This window comes from Oncorhynchus gorbuscha, linkage group LG19 (assembly GCF_021184085.1).
Source record: "Oncorhynchus gorbuscha isolate QuinsamMale2020 ecotype Even-year linkage group LG19, OgorEven_v1.0, whole genome shotgun sequence".
In the NCBI taxonomy this organism is placed as follows: Eukaryota; Metazoa; Chordata; class Actinopteri; order Salmoniformes; family Salmonidae; genus Oncorhynchus; species Oncorhynchus gorbuscha.
Genome location: NC_060191.1, coordinates 15,359,040 through 15,381,268, shown reverse-complemented (window position 1 = coordinate 15,381,268; position 22,229 = coordinate 15,359,040). Strand labels below are relative to the sequence as shown.

The 22,229-nt window shown below is 46.1% G+C and overlaps 1 protein-coding gene across 1 annotated transcript in view; it reads left to right on the top strand.

Moving 5' to 3' along the window:
• LOC124006088 (regulating synaptic membrane exocytosis protein 2-like) overlaps positions 1-22,229 on the top strand; it is a 324,465-nt gene that overhangs the window by 288,330 nt on the left and 13,906 nt on the right. Inside the window, 1 exon segment of the mRNA XM_046315851.1 lies at positions 2,377-2,633. Coding sequence (XP_046171807.1) covers positions 2,377-2,633 — 257 coding nt within the window.

Sequence of the window (22,229 nt, the reverse complement as noted above, 5' to 3'; positions counted from 1 at the left end):
ATAGATTTTTGATCCTATTGACTCTTCTTAAAATCGTCTGGATGAGACAATTGAGTGTTATAGGTCAGCCACAGTTTTAAGATGGCTCCTGTCCTCGGGCGGCTCTTTACCACGTCTTTATACTCATTTATACTCAGTAGGACTTAAAACCCATGGCACGGGGTATCATTTGTCTCTCATACTTTAAACCCAGGACTGCGAGACAAAATGAGACCTTCATTTCGACACCTATTTCCTTTCAAGCAGACAAAGAACATGTATTTTTTTGAATAATTTCTCACCCGTATTTAAAGCGTGCTCATGAATCAGGGTCAAACTTTGATCAATTGAATCCTGAGGAGAATAAATAAGAACAGATGGCCAGTCAGAATGAATGGCTCATCTGAAGCCGGGGATAAAAAGTAGAAAGACCAGAATTTAGAGCTTTAGAATTAAGATGTCTTATTTCTTAAAAGGTGAAGGATATTTTGTTGTTCAAACAATATGACTGTTTCATTTTAGATGGTTGAAGGAGGAACAAGGTGTCACAGGCTTCTACTGTACCTCTCTGCATGTTAGTTGAATTCACTTTTCATTTTTGACTGTTTTGTATATTTACTCATTTGACAATGATCACAAACTCAGTAAAGCAGCCATATTAATGTATCAATCAACCAGCTACCCATCCAGTGCATGACCCATCTGTGGGAAGTTTAGCCAGAGGACCTTGAGCCCTGTCTCTAAACCTATTCCCTAAGTCCTAGACTACTGTAGCTGAGCCCTGTCTCTAAACCTATTCCCTAAGTCCTAGACTACTGTAGCTGAATCCTGTCCTTGTCTCCTCTCGTCCCCTGTCTCCTCCCCGGTCTCGTTTTCTCATCTCCCCTGTCTCCCCTGTCTCCTCTGTCTCCTCTTCTCTCCTCCTCTGTCTCCACCCCTGTCTCCTCTGCCTCTTCTCTTCATCTCCTACCTCCTGTCCTCTACCTCCTCTTCCTCTCCTCCCCCTCTCCTCTATCCTGTCTGTCCTGGCCTGCCCCTGTCTCCTACCTCCTGTCCTCTACCTCCTCTTCCTCTCCTCCCCCTCTCCTCTATCCTGTCTGTCCTGGCCTGCCCCTCTCTCCTACCTCCTCTCCTCTACCTCCTCTTCCTCTCCTCCCCCTCTCCTCTATCCTGTCTGTCCTGGCCTGCCCCTCTCTCCTACCTCCTCTCCTCTACCTCCTCTTCCTCTCCTCCCCCTCTCCTCTATCCTGTCTGTCCTGGCCTGCCCCTCTCTCCTACCTCCTCTCCCCTACCTCCTCTTCCTCTCCCTCTCCTACTCCTCTATCCTGTCTGTCCTGGCCTGCCCCTCTCTCCTACCTCCTCTCCTCTACCTCCTCTTCCTCTCCTCTCCTCCCCATCTCCTCTATCCTGTCTGTCCTGGCCTGCCCCTGTCTCCTCCCCCTCTCCTATATCCTGTCTGTCCTGGCCTGCCCCTGTCTCCTCTCCCTCTTCTCTTCCTCTCCTCCCCCTCTCCTCTATCCTGTCTGTCCTGGCCCGCCCCTGTCTCCTCCCCCTCTCCTATATCCTGTCTGTCCTGGCCTGCCCCTGTCTCCTCTCCCTCTTCTCTTCCTCTCCTCCCCCTCTCCTCTATCCTGTCTGTCCTGGCCCGCCCCTGTCTCCTCCCCCTCTCCTATATCCTGTCTGTCCTGGCCTGCCCCTGTCTTCCCTCCTCCCCCCTCTTCTCCTATATCCTCTTCCTCTCCTCCCCCTCCCCCTCCTATATCCTGTCTGTCCTGGCCTGCCCCTGTCTCCTCTCCCTCTTCTCCTCCTCTCCTATATCCTGTCTGTCCTGGCCCGCCCCTGTCTCCTCCCCTCTCCTCTATCCTGTCTGTCCTGGCCCGCCCCTGTCTCCTCCCCCCTCTCCTATATCCTGTCTGTCCTGGCCTGCCCCTGTCTCCTCTCCCTCTTCTCTTCCTCTCCTCCCCCTCTCCTATATCCTGTCTGTCCTGGCCCGCCCCTGTCTCCTCCCCCTCTCCTATATCCTGTCTGTCCTGGCCTGCCCCTGTCTCCTCTCCCTCTTCTCTTCCTCTCCTCCCCCTCTCCTATATCCTGTCTGTCCTGGCCTGCCCCTGTCTCTCCCCCTCTCCTATATCCTGTCTGTCCTGGCCTGCCCCTCTCCTCTCTCTCTTCCCCTCCCCCTCTCCTATCCTGTCTGTCCTGGCCTGCCCCTGTCTCCTCTCCCTCTCTTCCCCTCTCCCCCTCTATCCTGTCTGTCCTGGCCTGTCTCCTCCCCCTCTCCTATATCCTGTCTGTCCTGGCCTGCCCCTGTCTCCTCTCCCTCTTCTCTTCCTCTCCTCCCCCTCTCCTCTATCCTGTCTGTCCTGGCCTGCCCCTGTAATGGTGGTGCGTGGCTGACAGTGACTTTACGTCCAAAATGAAAAACAGGCAGTTGGGCACGTCGTCAGGGAGTATGAACATGACCAAGAGCACAAGCATCGGTGGAGACATGTGCAACCTGGAGAAGACGGACGGCAGCCAATCGGACACGGGCGTGGGCATGGTAGGCGGGGACGGGGACGGGGACAAGAAGAGACGCTCCAGTATTGGTGCCAAAATGGCGGCAGTGGTTGGCCTCTCGCGGAAAAGCAGGAGTACCTCTCAGCTCAGCCAAACAGGTAGGCGTGCCTGAGTCACTTGGGATATATATGCCTCTGTCCTTCCCTCTGTACTATGACACTGTCTGTGTATCATGTCTTTCTGCCCCTCTCTCTTTCCATGAATGTCATGTGATACCTCAGTACTTTCCTTTTCCTCCAGTTTGCATATCTTTCTGTCTGCAGGAGTTCTGGATCCAGAGCTAGAAGGATGTCTAGGATGGCATGAATGTGTTTTATCCCCGTCACTTCTCTCTTCCTCCTAGACGATGACAATCCTACTGTCGAGACATTTTCCTTCCTTTCCTGAAACCCTTTATGATTATTGTTCTTTGCAGGAACAACGCTGTACAAGAAAACAACATGCAGACCATTGCAACGGATTGTTAATGATTGTTAATGGATTGTTAATGATGTGTACGTGATGTTCAAATCATGGTTCTCGTGTGTGTTTTCCTATTCCTTTTGTTGTTTTTCGATACTGTAGTTTTGCCGTTCCATTTATGTTTCACGAGGCAGAGAGGAGGCTTCAGCCACATACTTTCTCTTTCTGTTCTCAGTCACGTTTTGAAGATGCTCTATACTCTTAAGGGCCTCGGTATCACGTAGCACTCTGGGTCTATTCATAGACTGACTGGTGGAGACGCAGCCGGTGGGAGAGAAACATTTTACATTTGATTTCATTTGTGTCACAATGTTTGTCATGAATACTCAAAGGAGAACCTCTTGTCATAGGTGTATCAGAACAGTATGAACTGATTATCATTGGATCGAGAGAGAGAGAGAGAGAGAGAGAGAGAGAGAGAGAGAGAGAGAGAGAGAGAGAGAGAGAGAGAGAGAGAGAGAGAGAGAGAGAGAGAGAGAATGATAGCGAGGAAGAGAGACATAATGATGAAGACAGTCAAACCACCTAGCACTGTGAGGCTAGAAGGTAACACATTGTTGTAGCCTCTCAATTTGTAGCCAAAGTACTCCTTCTGAAGGAAAGGACTGGTAAAGGCCATTATTGCTGTGATTTACACCAATGGATGACCTGAAAATGTCAATTATCATATGTTATTTTCATAACACGTTCCTCAGTTAATATCACACAAAGCAAAGCCCACCAACATAATGTTGGTTATTTTTACATGGACTTCTGTTATTTCGAGAGAGTGGTACTTGAATGTGACAATAAAGTGCTGCAGGCAGGCGGGTGGATGGCTGGGTTGTCTTGGTCACGGGTTGTCCCTGATTGAGGTCTGGTCCATCTGTAGGAAGGTCAGCTTCAATCATTCCCAAGGTCCTGAGAGGTGACGCTCTGCTGTCTCAAGAGGTCACTTGTTCACACCTTAAATGGCCTTTTTATGTCATCAAAATCTGTCTCTCAAATTGCGCCCTATTCACTATATGCAGGTCAAAAGTAGTGCATGATGGAGGGAGTAGGGTGCCATTTGGGACGCAGCCAGGGTCTGGGTTGATTATGGTCAATGATCACTCCTCCCTTCTTCATCAGTCGTGTCCACTGAGGGTTGAACGTAAAGGGAGGTGCGGAATGATTGTGTGTGTGTATGTGTGCGTTACTCAAGTGGCGCTTCCATACCTCTACAACCCATGATTTGACAGGCACATGACATGACAGTCTTATTTCTTTGTAGTTTTAGTCATTACTTCTTATTTCATGGTTGCACCACAGCACATAATTCTGTCATGGTTGCACCACAGCACATCATTCTGTCATGGTTTCACCACAGCACATAATTCTGTCATGGTTGCACCACAGCACATCATTCTGTCATGGTTTCACCACAGCACATCATTCTGTCATGGTTTCACCACAGCGCATCATTCTGTCATGGTTTCACCACAGCGCATCATTCTGTCATGGTTTCACCACAGCACATCATTCTGTCATGGTTGCACCACAGCACATAATTCTGTCATGGTTGCACCACAGCACATAATTCTGTCATGGTTGCACCACAGCACATCATTCTGTCATGGTTTCACCACAGCACATCATTCTGTCATGGTTTCACCACAGCGCATCATTCTGTCATGGTTGCACCACAGCGCATCATTCATTCTGGTTGGGATGGTGTTCTTCGGTTTGCAAGCCTCCCCCTTTTTCCTCCAAACATAACGATGGTCGTTGTTTCATCAGACCAGAGGACATTTCTCCAAAAAGTACAATCTTTATCCCTATGTGCAGTTGCAAACCGTAGTCTGGCTTTTTTATGGAGGTTCTGGAGAAGTGGTTTCTTCCTTGCTGAGCGGCCTTTCAGGTTATGTCGATATAGGACTCGTTTTACTGTGGATATAGATACTTTTGTACCTGTTTCCTCCAGCATCTTCACACGGTCTTTTGCTGTTGTTCTGGGATTGATTTGCACTTTTCTCACCAAAGTATGTTCATCTCTAGGAGACAGAACACGTCTCCTTCTTCAGCGGTATGACGGCTGTGTGGTCCCATGGTGTTTATACTTGCGTACTGTTGTTTGTACAGTGGTACCTTCAGGCATTTGAACATTTCTCCCAAGGATGAACCAGACTTGTGGAGGTCTACAATTTTTCTTCTGAGGTCTTGGCTGATTTCTTTTGACTTTCCTATGATGTCAAGCAACGAAGCACTGAGTTTGAAGGTAGGCCTTGAAATGCACCCACAGGTACACCTCCAATTGACTCAAATGATGTCAATTAGCCTATCAGAAGCTTCTAAAGCCATGACATCATTTTCTGGAATTTTCCAAGCTGTTTAAAGGCACAGTCAATTTAGTGTATGTAAACTTCTGACCCACTGGAATTGTGATACAGTGAATTATAAGTGAAATAATCTGTCTGTAAACAATTGTTGGAAAAATGACTTGTGTCATGTACAAAGTACGTCCTAACCAACTTGCCAAAACTAGTTTGTTAACAAGAAATTTGTCAGGGTCCAATCTAAGTGTATGTAAACGTCCGAATTCAACTGTATATATATAAAGTGGGGAGAACATGTATTTGATACACTGCCGATTTTGCAGGTTTTCCTACTTATAAAGCATGTAGAGCTCTGTATTTTTTTAAAATCATAGGTACACTTCAACTGTGAGGGACAGAATTTAAAGCAAAAATCCAGAAAATCACATTGTATGATTTTTAAGTAATTCATTTGCATTTTATTGCATGACATAAGTATTTGATCACCTACCAATCAGTAAGAATTCCGGCTCTCACAGACCTGTTAGTTTTTCTTTAAGAAGCCCTCCTGTTCTCCACTCATTACCTGTATTAACTGCACCTGTTTGAACTCGTTACCTGTATAAAAGACGCCTGTCCACACACTCAATCAAACAGACTCTAACCTCTCCACAATGGCCAAGACCAGAGAGCTGTGTAAGGACATCAGGGGTAAAATTGTAGACCTGCACAAGGCTGGGATGGGCTACAGGACAATAGGCAAGCAGCTTGGTGAGAAGGCAACAACTGGCAACAACTGGCAACAACAATTATTAGAAAATTAAAGAAGTTCAAGATGACGATCAATCACCCTCGGTCTGGGGCTCCATGCAAGATCTCACCTCGTGGGGCATCAATGATCATGAGGAAGGTGAGGGATCAGCCCAGAACTACACGTCAGGACCTGGTCAAGGACCTGAAGAGAGCTGGGACCACAGTCTCAAAGATAACCATTAGTAACACACTACGCCGTCATGGATTAAAATCCTGCAGCGCACGTAAGGTCCCCCTGCTCAAGCCAGCTGAAGTTTGCCAATGACCATCTGGATGATCCAGAGGAGGAATGGGAGAAGGTCATGTGGTTTGATGAGACAAAAATATAGCTTTTTGGTCTAAACTCCACTCGCTATATTAGGAAGAAAAAGAAGGATGAGTACAACCCCAGGAACACCATCCCAACCGTGAAGCATGGAGGTGGAAACATCATTCTTTGGGATTCTTTTCTGCAAAGGGGACAGGACGACTGCACCGTATTGAGGGGAGGATGGATGGGGCCATGTATCGCGAGATCTTGGCCAACAACCTCCTTCCCTCAGTAAGAGCATTGGAGATGGGTCGTGGCTGGGTCTCCCAGCATGACAACGACCCAAAACACACAGCCAGGGCAACTAAGGAGTGGCTCCGTAAGAAGCATCTCAAGGTCCTGGAGTGGCCTAGCTAGTCTCCAGACTTGAACCCAATTGAAAATCTTTGGAGGGAGCTGAAAGTCCGTATTGCCCAGCGACAGCCCTGAAACCTGAAGGATCTGGAGAAGGTCTGTATGGAGGAGTGGGCCAAAATCCCTGCTGCAGTGTGTGGAAACCTGGTCAAGAACTACAGGAAATCTATGATCTCTGTAATTGCAAACAAAGGTTTCTGTACCAAATATTAAGTTCTGCTTTTCTGATGTATCAAATACTTATGACATGCAATAAAATGCTAATTAATTACTTAAAATTCATACAATGTGATTTTCTGGATTTTTGTGTCAGATTCCGTCTCTCACAGTTGAAGTGTACCTATGATAAAAATGACAGACCTTTACATGCTTTGCAAGTAGGAAAACCTGCAAAATCGGCAGTGTATCAAATACTTGTTCTCCCCACTGTATATATAGCTATATATATATATACTGTATATATATAATATTGTCATGTTTTTGTACGAGTTAGGCAGGCCTATCCATATCAAGATTTTGCTGCAAAACACACACACACACACACACACACACACACACACACACACACACACACACACACACACACACACACACACACACACACACACACACACACACACACACACACACACACACACACACACACACACACACACACACACACACACACACACACACACACACACACACACACACACACACACACACACACATATCCCCCTTCAGCTTGAATCTTAAGAGCATATCAATATTTCACTCAATGCTTTTAGGTGCATCAGTGTGAGTATGTCTGTGTGTGTCCGTCTCTCAAATCTTTGTCCTGGTTCTGAACCAAACAATGGATGGAGACTCTGCCATGTTGCAAGCCACTGCAATGTACTCTCTCTCTCTCTCTTTGGCCTACTTTGTTGTTGATTTACCCAGAGGCCCTGACCGCCGACTTAAGGGGCACATTCAAAGAATGGATGGATTTAAGAGGTTATTGTAGATGTTCTATCTGTATCCATGTGGATGGGATTGGAGCCGGTTGGCCACACAGAGTCTGACTGACAGACACGTACAGGGGTTGTTCCCAAGTGTGCATCAAGAGGTCATGTGCAAAGAAACATGCACACACACGCGCACACACTTTGTTCCTTTCATTATTTTATTCGAAGATGATGGTATTTGTTCTTACTTAAAATAGCACCGTGTAACAGATGTGAAGTTCTAGTGTTGACATTTGGATATTTCTGCTGAAGGGACTGTCTTACTGTACCAGGCATGTAATGTATTGACCTTGTTCTTCGCTATTCTGCTGTTAATTCAAGGTTACCATAAGGTTGAGGGGTCAATGTGGATTCTAGAAGTTTGTTAGCTTGAACTTAATGGTGTAATTCATCTGGTTGTGATAGCTGCTTCATAGGGCTGAGGTTTTTCTGTATGTGGGTGCGTGCGCTTGTGTGTGTGCGTGTGCATACACTTGTGTGTGTGTACACATGTGGGCATGTGTGCGTGTATGTGTCAGCGTGGCGTTACTCATGACCAAGCTGAAACACAGAGTTGATTTGTAAAGTTTGATTGTTTCAGACTTTATTCAGCAGTCTGGAAATTACACTCTAGCCTCGGTGGAGAAGACTCTAAATCCCTATACATCCTCCTCCCCCAAAACTGCTGTTATCAAATCTGCCTCAGCAGAAAAAAACACACTTTAGTGCCTCAAATTCTGCAAGCCATTGGAAAATGTGTTGCTGTGTCTATTGCCTTATGCAATGTTTCAAACGTACCGATATTGTAACTCATAAAATGTGATGTGTTCAAATAGGACAGGTAGGGTAATAAACATGATGTCCTAAACTTCCCCAATCTGTCATATTTACTATCTCAGCATCTTTCTAGGCAAGTTGTCATCAAACATTGTGCTGATAAAGATAGTTACAGTTACAGAATTGTGTTGCAATCTTGTGACCTCAATGACACTTCAGTTAACCTGCTTCAGGAGATGATTAATATGCATTCTGGCTCAGAATCATCTGCATGTTGCTATTGTACTTTCTTCAGGTCATGTGCGAGAGCAACATTGTAAGATTATGTTATAATGCTGAAATTGACCCTGATCTCTACATAATGAGGACTGTTGTTACAGCAGATACTGTCTGCTGTGAATTATAAGCATCTTTCATGCAAATCTTAACCTTGTGACCCATTCCATACATCTGTTGTTTGTCATGTAGACTGAAGGAGGATGGACTTTGCTATAAAATGCTGTGGCTCCAACCAGCTGGTTGAGTTCTCAGTGATCACCTGCAAGGGTGATTACGGACCAGCTCCATTACTGCAATAATTAAATAATAAAGTTAGATTGTTTTGAAGAAATCTAAGTCTCTCCTTTTGATTACAATAATTCCACCACACAGGTCAGATTGTAAGACATCTATTATGCATGTATGATTGAACTAGTCCTTATTGTCTTGCAGCACAAATAGTAGTATTGTCCCAAGCCCTCCCTGGGTTGTCTCTTAGTGCTGTTCTGTTAACACTCTGAGTCCTGATAAAGTCTGTCTGGGAAGTAGCAGAGCCTTTCTCCAGTCTGAATTTACTGATGGTTCAGTTGGTGTTCAGGTAGAGCTGACATGCCAGAGATTTTATATCTCATTCTTTTGGAGAAGCATTAGAGAGAAAGAGACACACAGATGTAGTCCAAAATGCACTGTGTACATACCAGCCTCACCACTTATAGATTGTAACGTAGATATGGTGTTCTACTGTCCCTCGACTAAGTGTCTGTTCTAGGCTGTAAAATAGCTGAACGTTGAGCTTATTGAGTCCAGAGTCTTTACACAAACAACACCTCCTTTTAGAGCTGGTTCCAAATTCATCTCAGAGGAGACCAGACACATAGTGTTGGATGATGCATGGAGCATCTCTGCTCCCATGTAGCCTACACTACACTGCGGCTGCTGCTATAACGGCTGCTTCTATAACGGCTGCTGCTATAAAGGCTGCTACTATAAAGGCTGCTGCTATAACGACTGCTGCTATAACGGCTGCTGCTATAACGACTGCTGCTATAACGACTGCTGCTATAACGACTGCTGCTATAACGACTGGTGCTATAACGACTGCTGCTATAACGACTGCTGCTATAACGGCTGCTGCTATAACGGCTGCTGCTATAACGGCTGCTGCTATAACGACTGCTGCTATAACGACTGCTGCTATAACGCTATAACTGCTGCTATAACTGCTGCTGGTGCTATAACGACTGCTGCTATAAAGACTGCTGCTATAACTGCTGCTGCTGCTATAACGGCTGCTGCTATAACGCTGGCTGCTGCTATAACTGCTGCTATAACTGCTGCTATAACGACTGCTGCTATAAAGGCTGCTGCTATAAAGGCTGCTGCTATAACGACTGGTGCTATAACGACTGGTGCTATAACGACTGCTGCTATAAAGGCTGCTGCTATAAGGGCTGGTGCTATAACGACTGCTGCTATAACGACTGCTGCTATAACGGCTGCTGCTATAAAGGCTGCTGCTATAACGACTGCTGCTATAACGGCTGCTGATATAACGACTGCTGCTATAACGACTGCTGCTATAAAGGCTGCTGCTATAACGACTGCTGCTATAATGACTGCTGCTATAACGACTGCTGCTATAATGACTGCTGCTATAACGGCTGCTGCTATAACGCTGCTGCTATAACGTTGCTGCTGCTATAACGGCTGCTGCGGCTGGCTGCTGCTATACGGCTGCTGCTATAACGCTGCTGCTATACTGCTGCTATAACGGCTGCTGGCTGCTGCTATAACGACTGCTGCTATAACGACTGCTGCTATAACTGCTGCTGCTGATATAACGACTGCTGCTATAACGACTGCTGCTATAAAGGCTGCTGCTATAACGACTGCTGCTAACGATAAAGGCTGCTGCTATAAAGGCTGCTGACTGCTGCTATAACTGCTGGCTGCTGCTATAACGACTGCTGCTATAACGACTGCTGCTGCTGCTATACTGCTGCTACGACTGCTGCTATAACGGTGCTGCTATAACGGCTGCTGCTATAACGACTGCTGCTATAACGACTGCTGCTATAAAGGCTGCTGCTATAACGGCTGCTGCTATAACGGCTGCTGCTATAACGACTGCTGCTATAACGACTGCTGCTATAACGACTGCTGCTGCTATAACGGCTGCTGCTATGCTATAACGACTGCTGCTATACGGCTGCTGCTATAACGGCTGCTGCTATAACGACTGCTGCTATAACGACTGCTGCTATAACGACTGCTGCTATAACGGCTGCTGCTATAACGGCTGCTGCTATAACGACTGCTGCTATAACGACTGCTGCTATAACGACTGCTGCTATAACGGCTGCTGCTATAACGACTGCTGCTATAACGACTGCTGCTATAAAGGCTGCTGCTATAACGGCTGCTGCTGCTGCTATAACGGCTGGTGCTATATTGCTGCTATAACGACTGCTATAACGGCTGCTGCTGCTATAACGACTGCTGCTATAACTGCTGCTATAACGACTGCTGCTATAACGACTGCTGCTATAACGACTGCTGCTATAACGCTGCTGCTGCTATAACTGCTGCTGCTGCTATAACTGCTGGCTGCTGCTATAACGGCTGCTATAACGGCTGCTGCTATAACGACTGCTGCTATACTGCTGCTAACGACTGCTGCTATAACGACTGCTGCTATAACGACTGCTGCTATAACGGCTGCTGCTATAACGACTGCTGCTATAACGACTGCTGCTATAACGACTGCTGCTATAAAGGCTGCTGCTATAACGGCTGCTGCTATAACGGCTGGTGCTATAAAGGCTGGTGCTAGATTGCTGCTATAACGACTGCTGCTATAACGACTGCTGCTATAACGACTGCTGCTATAACGACTGCTGCTATAACGGCTGCTGCTATAACGACTGCTGCTATAACGACTGCTGCTATAACGGCTGCTGCTATAACGCTGCTGCTATGCGACTATGCTGCTATAACGACTGCTGATATAACGACTGCTGCTATAACTATAACTGCTGCTATAACGACTGCTGCTATGATATAAGGCTGCTGACGACTGCTGCTATGCTGCTATAACGGCTGCTGCTATAACGACTGCTGCTATAACGACTGCTGCTATAACTGCTGACTGCTGCTATAACGCTGCTGCTGCTATAACGACTGCTGCTGCTATAACGACTGCTGCTATAACGACTGCTGCTATAAAGCTGCTGCTGCTATAACTGCTGCTGCTGCTATAACTATAAAGGGCTGGCTGCTATAACGGCTGGTGACTGCTGCTGCTATAACGACTGCTGCTATAACGATAACGACTGCTGCTGCTGCTATAACGGCTGCTGCTATAACGGCTGGTGCTATACGGCTGCTGCTATAACGGCTGGTGCTACGACTGCTGCTATAACGACTGCTGCTATAAACTGCTGCTGCTGCTATAACTGGCTGCTGCTATAACGACTGCTGCTATAACGACTGCTGCTATAACGACTGACTGCTATAACGACTGCTGCTATAAAGCTAAAGCGCTGCTGCTAACTGCTGCTATAAACTGCTGGCTGCTGCTATAACGACTGCTGCTGGTGCTATATTGCTGCTATAACGACTGCTGCTATAACGACTGCTGCTATAACGGCTGCTGCTATAACGGCTGGTGCTATAACGGCTGCTGCTATAACGACTGCTGCTATAACGGCTGCTGCTATAGCGACTGCTGCTATAAAGGCTGCTGCTATAACGACTGCTGCTATAACGACTGCTGCTATAAAGGCTGCTGCTATAACGGCTGCTGCTATAACGGCTGGTGCTATATTGCTGCTATAACGACTGCTGCTATAACGACTGCTGCTATAACGGCTGCTGCTGCTGCTATAACTGCTGACTGCTGCTATACGGCTGCTGCTATAACGGCTGCTGCTATAACTGCTGCTATAAAGGCTGCTGCTATAACGGCTGCTGCTATAACGACTGCTGGTGCTATAACGGCTGCTGCTATAACGGCTGGTGCTATATTGCTGCTATAACGACTGCTGCTATAACGACTGCTGCTATAACGCTATAACGGCTGTTGCTGCTATAACGGCTGCTGCTATAACGGTTGCTGCTATAACGGCTGCTGCTATAACGGCAGCTTCTATAACGACTGCTGCTATAACGACTGCTGCTATAACGACTGCTGCTAAAACAGCTGCTGCTATAACGGCTGCTGCTATAACGGCTGCTGCTATAATGGCGATTGGTTGAAGAGCATGCATTTAGTTTTACTTGCATTTAAGAGCAATTGGAGGCCACTGAAGGAGTGTTGTATGGCATTGAAGCTTGTCTGGAGGTTTGTTAACACAGTGTCCAAAGAAGGGCTAGAGGTATACAGAACGGTGTCGTCTGCGTAGAGGTGGATCAGAGAATCACCAGCAGCAAGAGCAACATCATTGATATATACAGAGAAAATAGTCGGCCCGAGAATTGAACCCTGTGGCACCCCCATAGAGACTGCCAGAGGTCCAGACAACAGGCCCTCCGATTTGACACACTGATCTCTATCTGAGAAGTAGTTAGTGAACCAGGCGAGGCAATCATTTGAGAAACCAAGGCTATTGAGTCTGCTGATAAGAATGCTGTGATTGACAGAGTCGAAAGCCTTGGCCAGGTCGATGAAGACTGCTGCACAGTGATGTCTCTTATCGATTTAATTTAGGACCTTGAGCGTGGCTGAGGTTCACCGATGAACAGCTCGAAACCAGATTGAATCGCGGAGAAAGTACGGTGGGATTCAAAATGGTTGGTGATCTCTTTGTTAACTTGGCTTTCGAAGAGTTTAGAATGGCAGGGCGGGATGGATTTAGGTCTATAACAGTTTGGGACTAGAGTGTCTCTCCTTTTGAAGAGGGGGATGACCGAGGCAGCTTTCCAATCTTTGGGGATCTCAGACGATACGAAAGAGAGGTTGAACAGGCTAGTAATAGGGGTTGCAACAATTGCGGCGGATAATTTTAGAAAGAGAGGGTCCAGATTGTCTAGCCCAGATGATTTGTAGGGTCCAGATTTTGCAGCTCTTTCAGAACATCAGCTACCTGGATTTGGGTGATGGAGAAGCACCCCGCTTGAGCAACTTGCTGCGGGGGGTGCAGAGCTGTTGGCCAGGGGAGGGGTAGCCAGGTGGAAAGCATTGCCAGCTGTAGAAAAATGGTTATTGAAATTCACGATTATCGTGGATTTATCGGTGGTAACAGTGTTTGATAGCCTCTGGGCAGTGGGCAACTGAGAGGAGGTGCTCTTATTCTCCATGGACTTTACAGTGTAACAAAACTTTTTGGAATTTGTGCTACAGGATGCACATTTTTGTTTGAAAAAGCTAGCCTTTGCTTTCCTAACTGACAGTGTGTATTGGTTCTATTGGTTGTGTTGGTCAAGGCCAGTCAAGTCTGGAGTGAACCAAGGGCTATATCTTTTCTTAGTTCTACATTTTTTGAATGAGGCGTTCTTATTTAAGATGGTGAAGAAAGCACTTTTAAAGAATAACCAGGCAACCTCTACTGACAGGATACCCGTGCCAGGTCGATTATAAAGGCCTGCTCTCTGAAGTGTTTTAGGGAGCATTTGACAGTGATGAGGGGTGGTCATTTGACTGCGGACTCATTACGGACGCAGGCAATGAGGCAGTGATCACTGGGATGCTGGTTGAGGTGTATTTAGAGGGCAGGTTGGTCAGGATGATATCTATGAGGGTGCCCGTGTTTTCGGATTTAGGTTTGTACCTGGTAGGTTCGTTGATAGTTTGTGTGAGATTGAGGGCATCTAGCTTAGCTTATTTATATGTTAACTCTGTGTTATTCTCATCGTTTTGAATGTGCAGTTTTGCGTTTCTACAAAGACTTTCTACAAAGAAAGGTTTGTATTAGGATCAAATGTTGATGTACCAAATATCTTTCAGAGTGATTATTCACGAGGCAGTGATTCTATCATTGATATTATTTTTGAATGAGTAACTTAATGTTGTCTAATGGCACATGGTACAGCAGGTTCTTTATGTGCTTTGCATTGTCCACGATGTTAACTAATGTCTTTGTTTTGACTTTTTTGTAACAAATACATGAATTGAATAAAACCAGTTAAATACAATAATGTAGCCATAGTTACAGAAAAATAAGACGGCCAAAAAAGCAGTTTTGAGCATGCAGAGCAGGACACGTGTGAGTGAGCTGACTGGGACACCTGTCTTTTGGCTCACATCTGTCCCATGTGCCCGTCCATGCCTACCGAACCAACATGTCGGCACTTTTATTATGTGTTTTTGTCTCTATCATGTTCTTCCGTCAGTACATTACAGTACTTCTCTTCTTGGTTAAGTGGTGCTACTTAACACTCTTTGTGGTTGTCATGACGATTCTGTTGATTGGAGTAATGGTGCTAGCAACACAAGAGGTCATGTTCACCGTGTAGGGAACTCTAGCAAAATGTTGCAAAATGAAAACAAACTGTTCTCAATATTGGACAGACAGTACCTCTTCATTTTGGACTGGTGTGTTTGTGGGAATTATTTACATTTACATTACATTTAAGTCATTTAGCAGACGCTCTTATCCAGAGCGACTTACAAATTGGTGTATTCACCTTATGACATCCAGTGGAACAGCCACTTTACTACATTTACATTACATTTAAGTCATTTAGCAGACGCTCTTATCCAGAGCGACTTACAAATTGGTGCATTCACCTTATGACATCCAGTGGAACAACCACTTTACAATAGTGCATCTAAATATTTTAAGGGGGGGGGGGGGTGAGAAGGATTACTTTATCCTATCCTAGGTATTCCTTAAAGAGGTGGGGTTTCAGGTGTCTCCGGAAGGTGGTGATTGACTCCGCTGTCCTGGCGTCGTGAGGGAGTTTGTTCCACCATTGGGGAGCCAGAGCAGCGAACAGTTTTGACTGAGCTGAGCGGGAACTGTACTTCCTCAGTGGTAGGGAGGCGAGCAGGCCAGAGGTGGATGAACGCAGTGCCCTTATTTGGGTGTAGGGCCTGATCAGAGCCTGGAGGTACTGAGGTGCCGTTCCCCTCACAGCTCCGTAGGCAAGCACCATGGTCTTGTAGCGGATGCGAGCTTCAACTGGAAGCCAGTGGAGAGAGCGGAGGAGCGGGGTGACGTGAGAGAACTTGGGAAGGTTGAACACTAGACGGGCTGCGGCGTTCTGGATGAGTTGTAGGGGTTTAATGGCACAGGCAGGGAGCCCAGCCAACAGCGAGTTGCAGTAATCCAGACGGGAGATGACAAGTGCCTGGATTAGGACCTGCGCCGCTTCCTGTCTGAGGCAGGGTCGTACTCTGCGGATGTTGTAGAGCATGAACCTACAGGAACGGGCCACCGCCTTGATATTAGTTGAGAACGACAGTTTGTTGTCCAGGATCACGCCAAGGTTCTTAGCGCTCTGGGAGGAGGACACAATGGAGTTGTCAACCGTGATGGCGAGATCATGGAACGGGCAGTCCTTCCCCGGGAGGAAGAGCAGCTCCGTCTTGCCGAAGTTCAGCTTGAGGTGGTGATCCGTCATCCACACTGATATGTCTGCCAGACATGCAGAGATGCGATTCGCCACCTGGTCATCAGAAGGGGGAAAGGAGAAGATTAATTGTGTGTCGTCTGCATAGCAATGATAGGAGAGACCATGTGAGGTTATGACAGAGCCAAGTGACTTGGTGTATAGCGAGAATAGGAGAGGGCCTAGAACAGAGCCCTGGGGGACACCAGTGGTGAGAGCGCGTGGTGAGGAGACAGATTCTCGCCACGCCACCTGGTAGGAGCGACCTGTCAGGTAGGACGCAATCCAAGCGTTTATTATGGCTTGAATTATGAATTATGGCATGGGTACATTTTATACTTGATCTACAAGTAACTGCCAAATTAAACGGAAACGCCAACATAAAGTGTCTTAAAAGGGCGTTGGGACACCACAAGCCAGAACAGATTCAATGCACCTTGACATTGATTCTACAAGTTTGACTCATGTGGTGTTTTGTTGATGGTGGTGGAAAACACTGTCTTAGGAGCCGCTCCAGAATATCCCATAAGTATTCAATTGGGTTGAGATCTGGTCACTGAGATGACCATCAAAATCAAATAATGTGCAAAATACAGCAGCAGGCATTTCACCTTATAGTGAAGTGCTTACTTACAAGCCCTTAACCAACAATTAAGAAAAAAGAAAGTATTTTCTAAATAAACTGAAGTAATATATATATATATATATATATATATATAGAGCAACAATAAAATAATGGTAACGAGGCTATATACAGGGGGGTACCTGTACAGGGGCACAGGTTAGTCGAGGTAACTCACCTCAGATTAGACAAAGAGTTTTTCTTCAATGAGTCAGAGGGGAGGGATATACTACAGACACCCGAGCAGGCCCAGATTCCCGTCATTCGCTGAAGAAGGAAACTGAGATTTTGCGGAAAAATATCAGGGTGCCTTGTGATGATCAGGTGACGAGTAGCTAATCTGCCTTTGCCCTCCGTCCTGCTAGCTAAGGTTAAGTCACTGGAAAATAAATTGGACGAACTGAAAGCATGTATATCCTACCAACGGGACATTAAAAACTGTAATATCTTATGTTTCAGTGAGTCTTGGCTGAACAACGACATTAAGAACATACAGCTGGCGGTTTATACACTCTATCGGCAGGATAGAACAGCAGCCTGGTAAGACACAGGGTGGGGTCCTATGCATACATGTAAACAACAGCTGGTGCATGATATCTAAGGAAGTCTCAAAGTTTTGCTCGCCTGAGGTAGAGTATCTCATGATAAACTGTAGACCACACTATGTACTTAGAGAGTTTTCATCTGTATTTTTCGTAGCTGTGTACATACTACCACAGACCGATGTGGGCACTAAAACGGCACTCAATGAGATGTATACCGCCATACGCAAACAGGAAAACACTCATCCAGAGGCGGTGCTCCTAGTGGCCGGGGACTTTAATGCAGGGAAACTTAAATCAGTTTTACCTCATTACTATCAGCATGTTAAATGTAAAACCAGAGGGAATGTGCTTCTACATCTGCATTGCTTGCTGTTTGGGGTTTTAGGCTGGGTTTCTGTACAGCACTTTGAGTTATCAGCTGATGTACGAAGGGCTATATCAATACATTTGATTTGATTTGAATGTGTGTACAGTGACTGTACGCACATACCCAAACCAGAAGCCGTGGATTACAGGCAACATTCGCACTGAGCTAAAGGGTAGAACTGCCGCTTTCAAGGAACGGGGCTCTAACCCGGAAGCTTATAAGAAATCCTGCTATGCCCACCGACAAACCATCAAACAGGCAAAGCGTAAATACAGGACTATGGTTGAATCGTACTACATCGGCTCCCATGTCCATCGGATGTAGTAGGGCTTGCAAACTATTACAGACTACAAAGGCCGAGAGCTGCCCAGTGACACGAGCCTACCAGATGAGCTAAATAACTTCTACGCTCGCTTCAAGGCAAGTAACACTAAAACATGCATGAGAGCATTAGCTGTTTCGGACGACTGTGTGATCACGCTCTCCGCAGCCAATGTGAGTAAGACCTTTAAACAAGTCAACATTCACAAGGCCGCAGGGCCAGACGGATTACCAGGACTTGCACTCCGAGCATGTGCTGACCAACTGGCGAGTGTCTTCACTGACATTTTCAACCTCTCCCTCTCTGAGTATGTAATATCAACATGTTTCAAGCAGACCACCATAGTCCCTGTGCCCAAGAACACTAAGTTAACCTGTCTAAATGACTACAGACCCGTAGCACTCACATCCGTAGCCATGAAATGCTTTGAAAGGCTGGTCGTGGCTCACATGAACACCATTATCCCAGAAACCCTAGACCCACTCCAATTTGCATACCACACCAACAGATCCACAGATGATGCAATCTCTATTGCACTCCACACTGCCCTTTCACACCTGGACAAAAGGAACACCTATGTGAGAATGCTATTCATTGACTACAGCTCAGCGTTCAACACCATAGTGCCCTCAAAGCTCATCAAAAAGCTAAGGACCCTGGGACTAAACACCTCCCTCTGCAACTGGATCCTGGACTTCCTGACAGGCCCTCCTGAAGTGGTAAGGGTAGGTAACAACACATCCACCGCACTGATCCTCAACACAGGGGCCCCTCAGGCGTATGTTCTCAGTCCCCTCCTGTACTCCCTGTTCACTCATGACTGCACGGCCATGCACGACTCCAACACCATCATTAAATTAGCTGATGACCAACAATGATGAGACAGCCTATAGGGAGGAGGTCAGAGACCTGACCATGTGGTGCAAGGACAACAACCTCTCCCTCAATCTGACCAAGACAAAGGAGATTATTGTGGCCTACAGGAAAAGGAGGACCGAGCATGCCCCTTTTCTCATCGACGGGGCTGTAGTGGAGCAGGTTGAGAGCTTCAAGTTCCTTGGTGTCCACATCACCACCAAACTGACCATGACAGTTCGTTGGTGACGTGGACAACCTGCTCCGCTACAGCCCTGCCGATGAGAATGGGAGTGTGCTTAGCTCTCCTTTTCCTGTAGTCCACAATCATCTCCTTTGTCTTGATCACGTTGAGGGAGAAGTTATTATCCTGGCACCACACTGTCCTATAGGCTGTCTCATCGTTGTCGGTGATCAGGCTGACAGAGATAAAAGGTTTTAATACCTTCTATTGATAATACATTTGCAAAATGACTAAAAACCTGTTTTCACTGTGTCATTATGGGGTATTGTGTGTAGATTGCAGAATACTTGTATTTATTTAATAAGTGCACTGCAAATAAGGGCACTGCGTTCATCCACCTCTGGCCTGCTCGCTTCCCTACCACTGAGGAAGTACAGTTCCCGCTCAGCCCAGTCAAAACTGTTCGCTGCTCTGGCTCCCCAATGGTGGAACAAACTCCCTCACGACGCCAGGACTGCGGAGTCAATCACCACCTTCCGGAGACACCTGAAACCCCACCTCTTTAAGGAATACCTAGGATAGGATAAAGTAATCCTTCTCACCCCCTCCCCCCCCTGAAAATATTTAGATGCACTATTGTAAAGTGGCTGTTCCACTGGATGTCATAAGGTGAATGCACCAATTTGTAAGTCGCTCTGGATAAGAGCGTCTGCTAAATGACTTAAATGTAATGTAAATGTAATATAATCCATTTTAGAATCAGGCTGTAACGTCCAGAGGTCTGAATACTTTCAGAAGGCTCTGTATGTATCCCTTATTTACTCAAGTGTTGACATTATTCTGTCAGTTACCTGTATGTGTTATTGTTAACTAGAAGCTGCTGTGGAGAAAGGTGTCTGCTAAATGCTATTACAATAATGACTAGTAAGGTTTTCCCCAGTTGCCTCACTCGCTCCCTAAGCTGTGTGGTCTTTTTTCGGTTTCTTTCTGCTGTTGACTGTGTTGCCATTCGTTAATAGGTCACCTCGTTACAACATTCAGGTTCCCCAGAAAGGCCTAGGCTTCATCCCAAATAGCAACCTATTACCTTTATAGTGCACTGCTTTTCACCAGGGCCCATAGCTCTGGTCAAAACTACTGCACTACATAGGGAATAGGGTGCCATTGAATTATAGAAAAGGGATGATCCATCCATGAAGCAGCTTTTCCATTGGCCAATCAGCTTATGTAACATAACACTGTTGTTTTTTGGTCAACGTCTCATCCACTGACAGCCCGTTAGTCTGTCAGCTTGGAACGTGACTCACCCCATGCCCCTTCCCCTAGCATATGGCTCCCGTGTCACCAAGTCAGCTCTTCCCTCGACCACAGACTGACAGACTGACAGACTGACAGACTGACAGCCCACAGACAGACATTCAACACAGCTGTGCTAAACATATCACTCACCCACTCACCTCGGTTTTAACCACAGCTAAAGATGTTCTGTTTCTGTCCTCCCACTCTGTTCCAATGTGTAATACTACTGTTTTTCAATGAGGAAGAGCTATGAGCAGTCTGTCAAAATGTATTATTGGATGTCTATATCCTCTTAGTCACCAACAGTTGGGTTTTTGAATGTCCTATTCCTGTTGGGAAATGTTCTTGTTTTCTTTTTAACTAGTATTTTGTTTGATGATGACATATCCATGATATTGCCTTCACAGGCCATTGGTATGAGGTATGATACTCTGTATCATAACACTACTGATGCGTATGTATACTGTATGAGGGAGTGGAATGTGAAACGTGATTGCAAGTTGAAATATAGATGATTATCTTGACTCTGAATGACTCTGAACGCCATCCCTCGGCTGTCATAACATCTCTCATTCTCTCGCTCTCTCATTCTCTCGTCTTCGCTCTCATTTTCTCGTTTTCTCTCTCCCTCTCTGTCTGTCAGTGTATTCACACCACCGAGTACAGGTAGTCACTGTGCTGCTGCTGTCTTTACACAGCTCAGTGTCCTACTTCACCTTACCTTGTGTGTCCACCTCCACACACGGCACACTTTCCTCACAAACTGATGATAGTATGAACAACATACTGTAAGCTCTGTGTGTGTGTGAAGCGTGCGTGCGTGTGACCTTGCCTGAGACCTGAAGGATTGCATTGGTTCCTGGAAACAACGTGTAGGGCTAATGTGTGTTAATGACTAGGGCTCAATGTCAGTGTTAATGTAGCTTTGACAAGTATCCAAACCAGAACTCTCTTTTACACTCTCTTCTTCCCAGAAATCTGCCTCTTTTGGTTTCCTCGGCGTCAGTGGACTTTCCATCCTGTAGTTCCTCTGACTGTTACTGTAAAGTTTGCCTGACTAACTGGCTGACCTCTGTGAAATGGAATGAGCTGTCGGATCAAACTCCATACTTTGGCTTCCTCCCTACTCTATATGTATGTCATGTGATCTGATCTCATGTGATTTGAAACAATACAAAACAATACAATATGATATTATACAATATGACATGATATCATTATGATTAGTCTTCAAATCCGTTCTCCTTTGTGAAGATAATTGTGGTTTCCGCTTGTGGTCACCAGGATGACCTGAATCAGTCCTGTAGTGTTGGTGTGGCAGATGGCAGGTAGCTCTCAGAGCCAGGAGCTGGAGGAAAGCTGTACTTCCTCACTGCCAGGGCTGCTGTACCACTGCCAGTTGCCATTATAGCCCTAGCTGTATGGTCTGAGGGCTGCTGTGTGTGTTTGTGTGTGTATGTATGACTGTATTGTATCAGTTGCCATTATAGCCCTAGCTGTATGGTCTGAGGGCTGCTGTGTGTGTTTGTGTGTGTATGTATGACTGTATTGTATCAGTTGCCATTATAGCCCTAGCTGTATGGTCTGAGGGCTGCTGTGTGTGTTTGTGTGTGTATGTATGACTGTATTGTATCAGTTGCCATTATAACCCTAGCTGTATGGTCTGAGGGCTGCTGTGTGTGTTTGTGTGTGTATGTATGACTGTATTGTATCAGTTGCCATTATAGCCCTAGC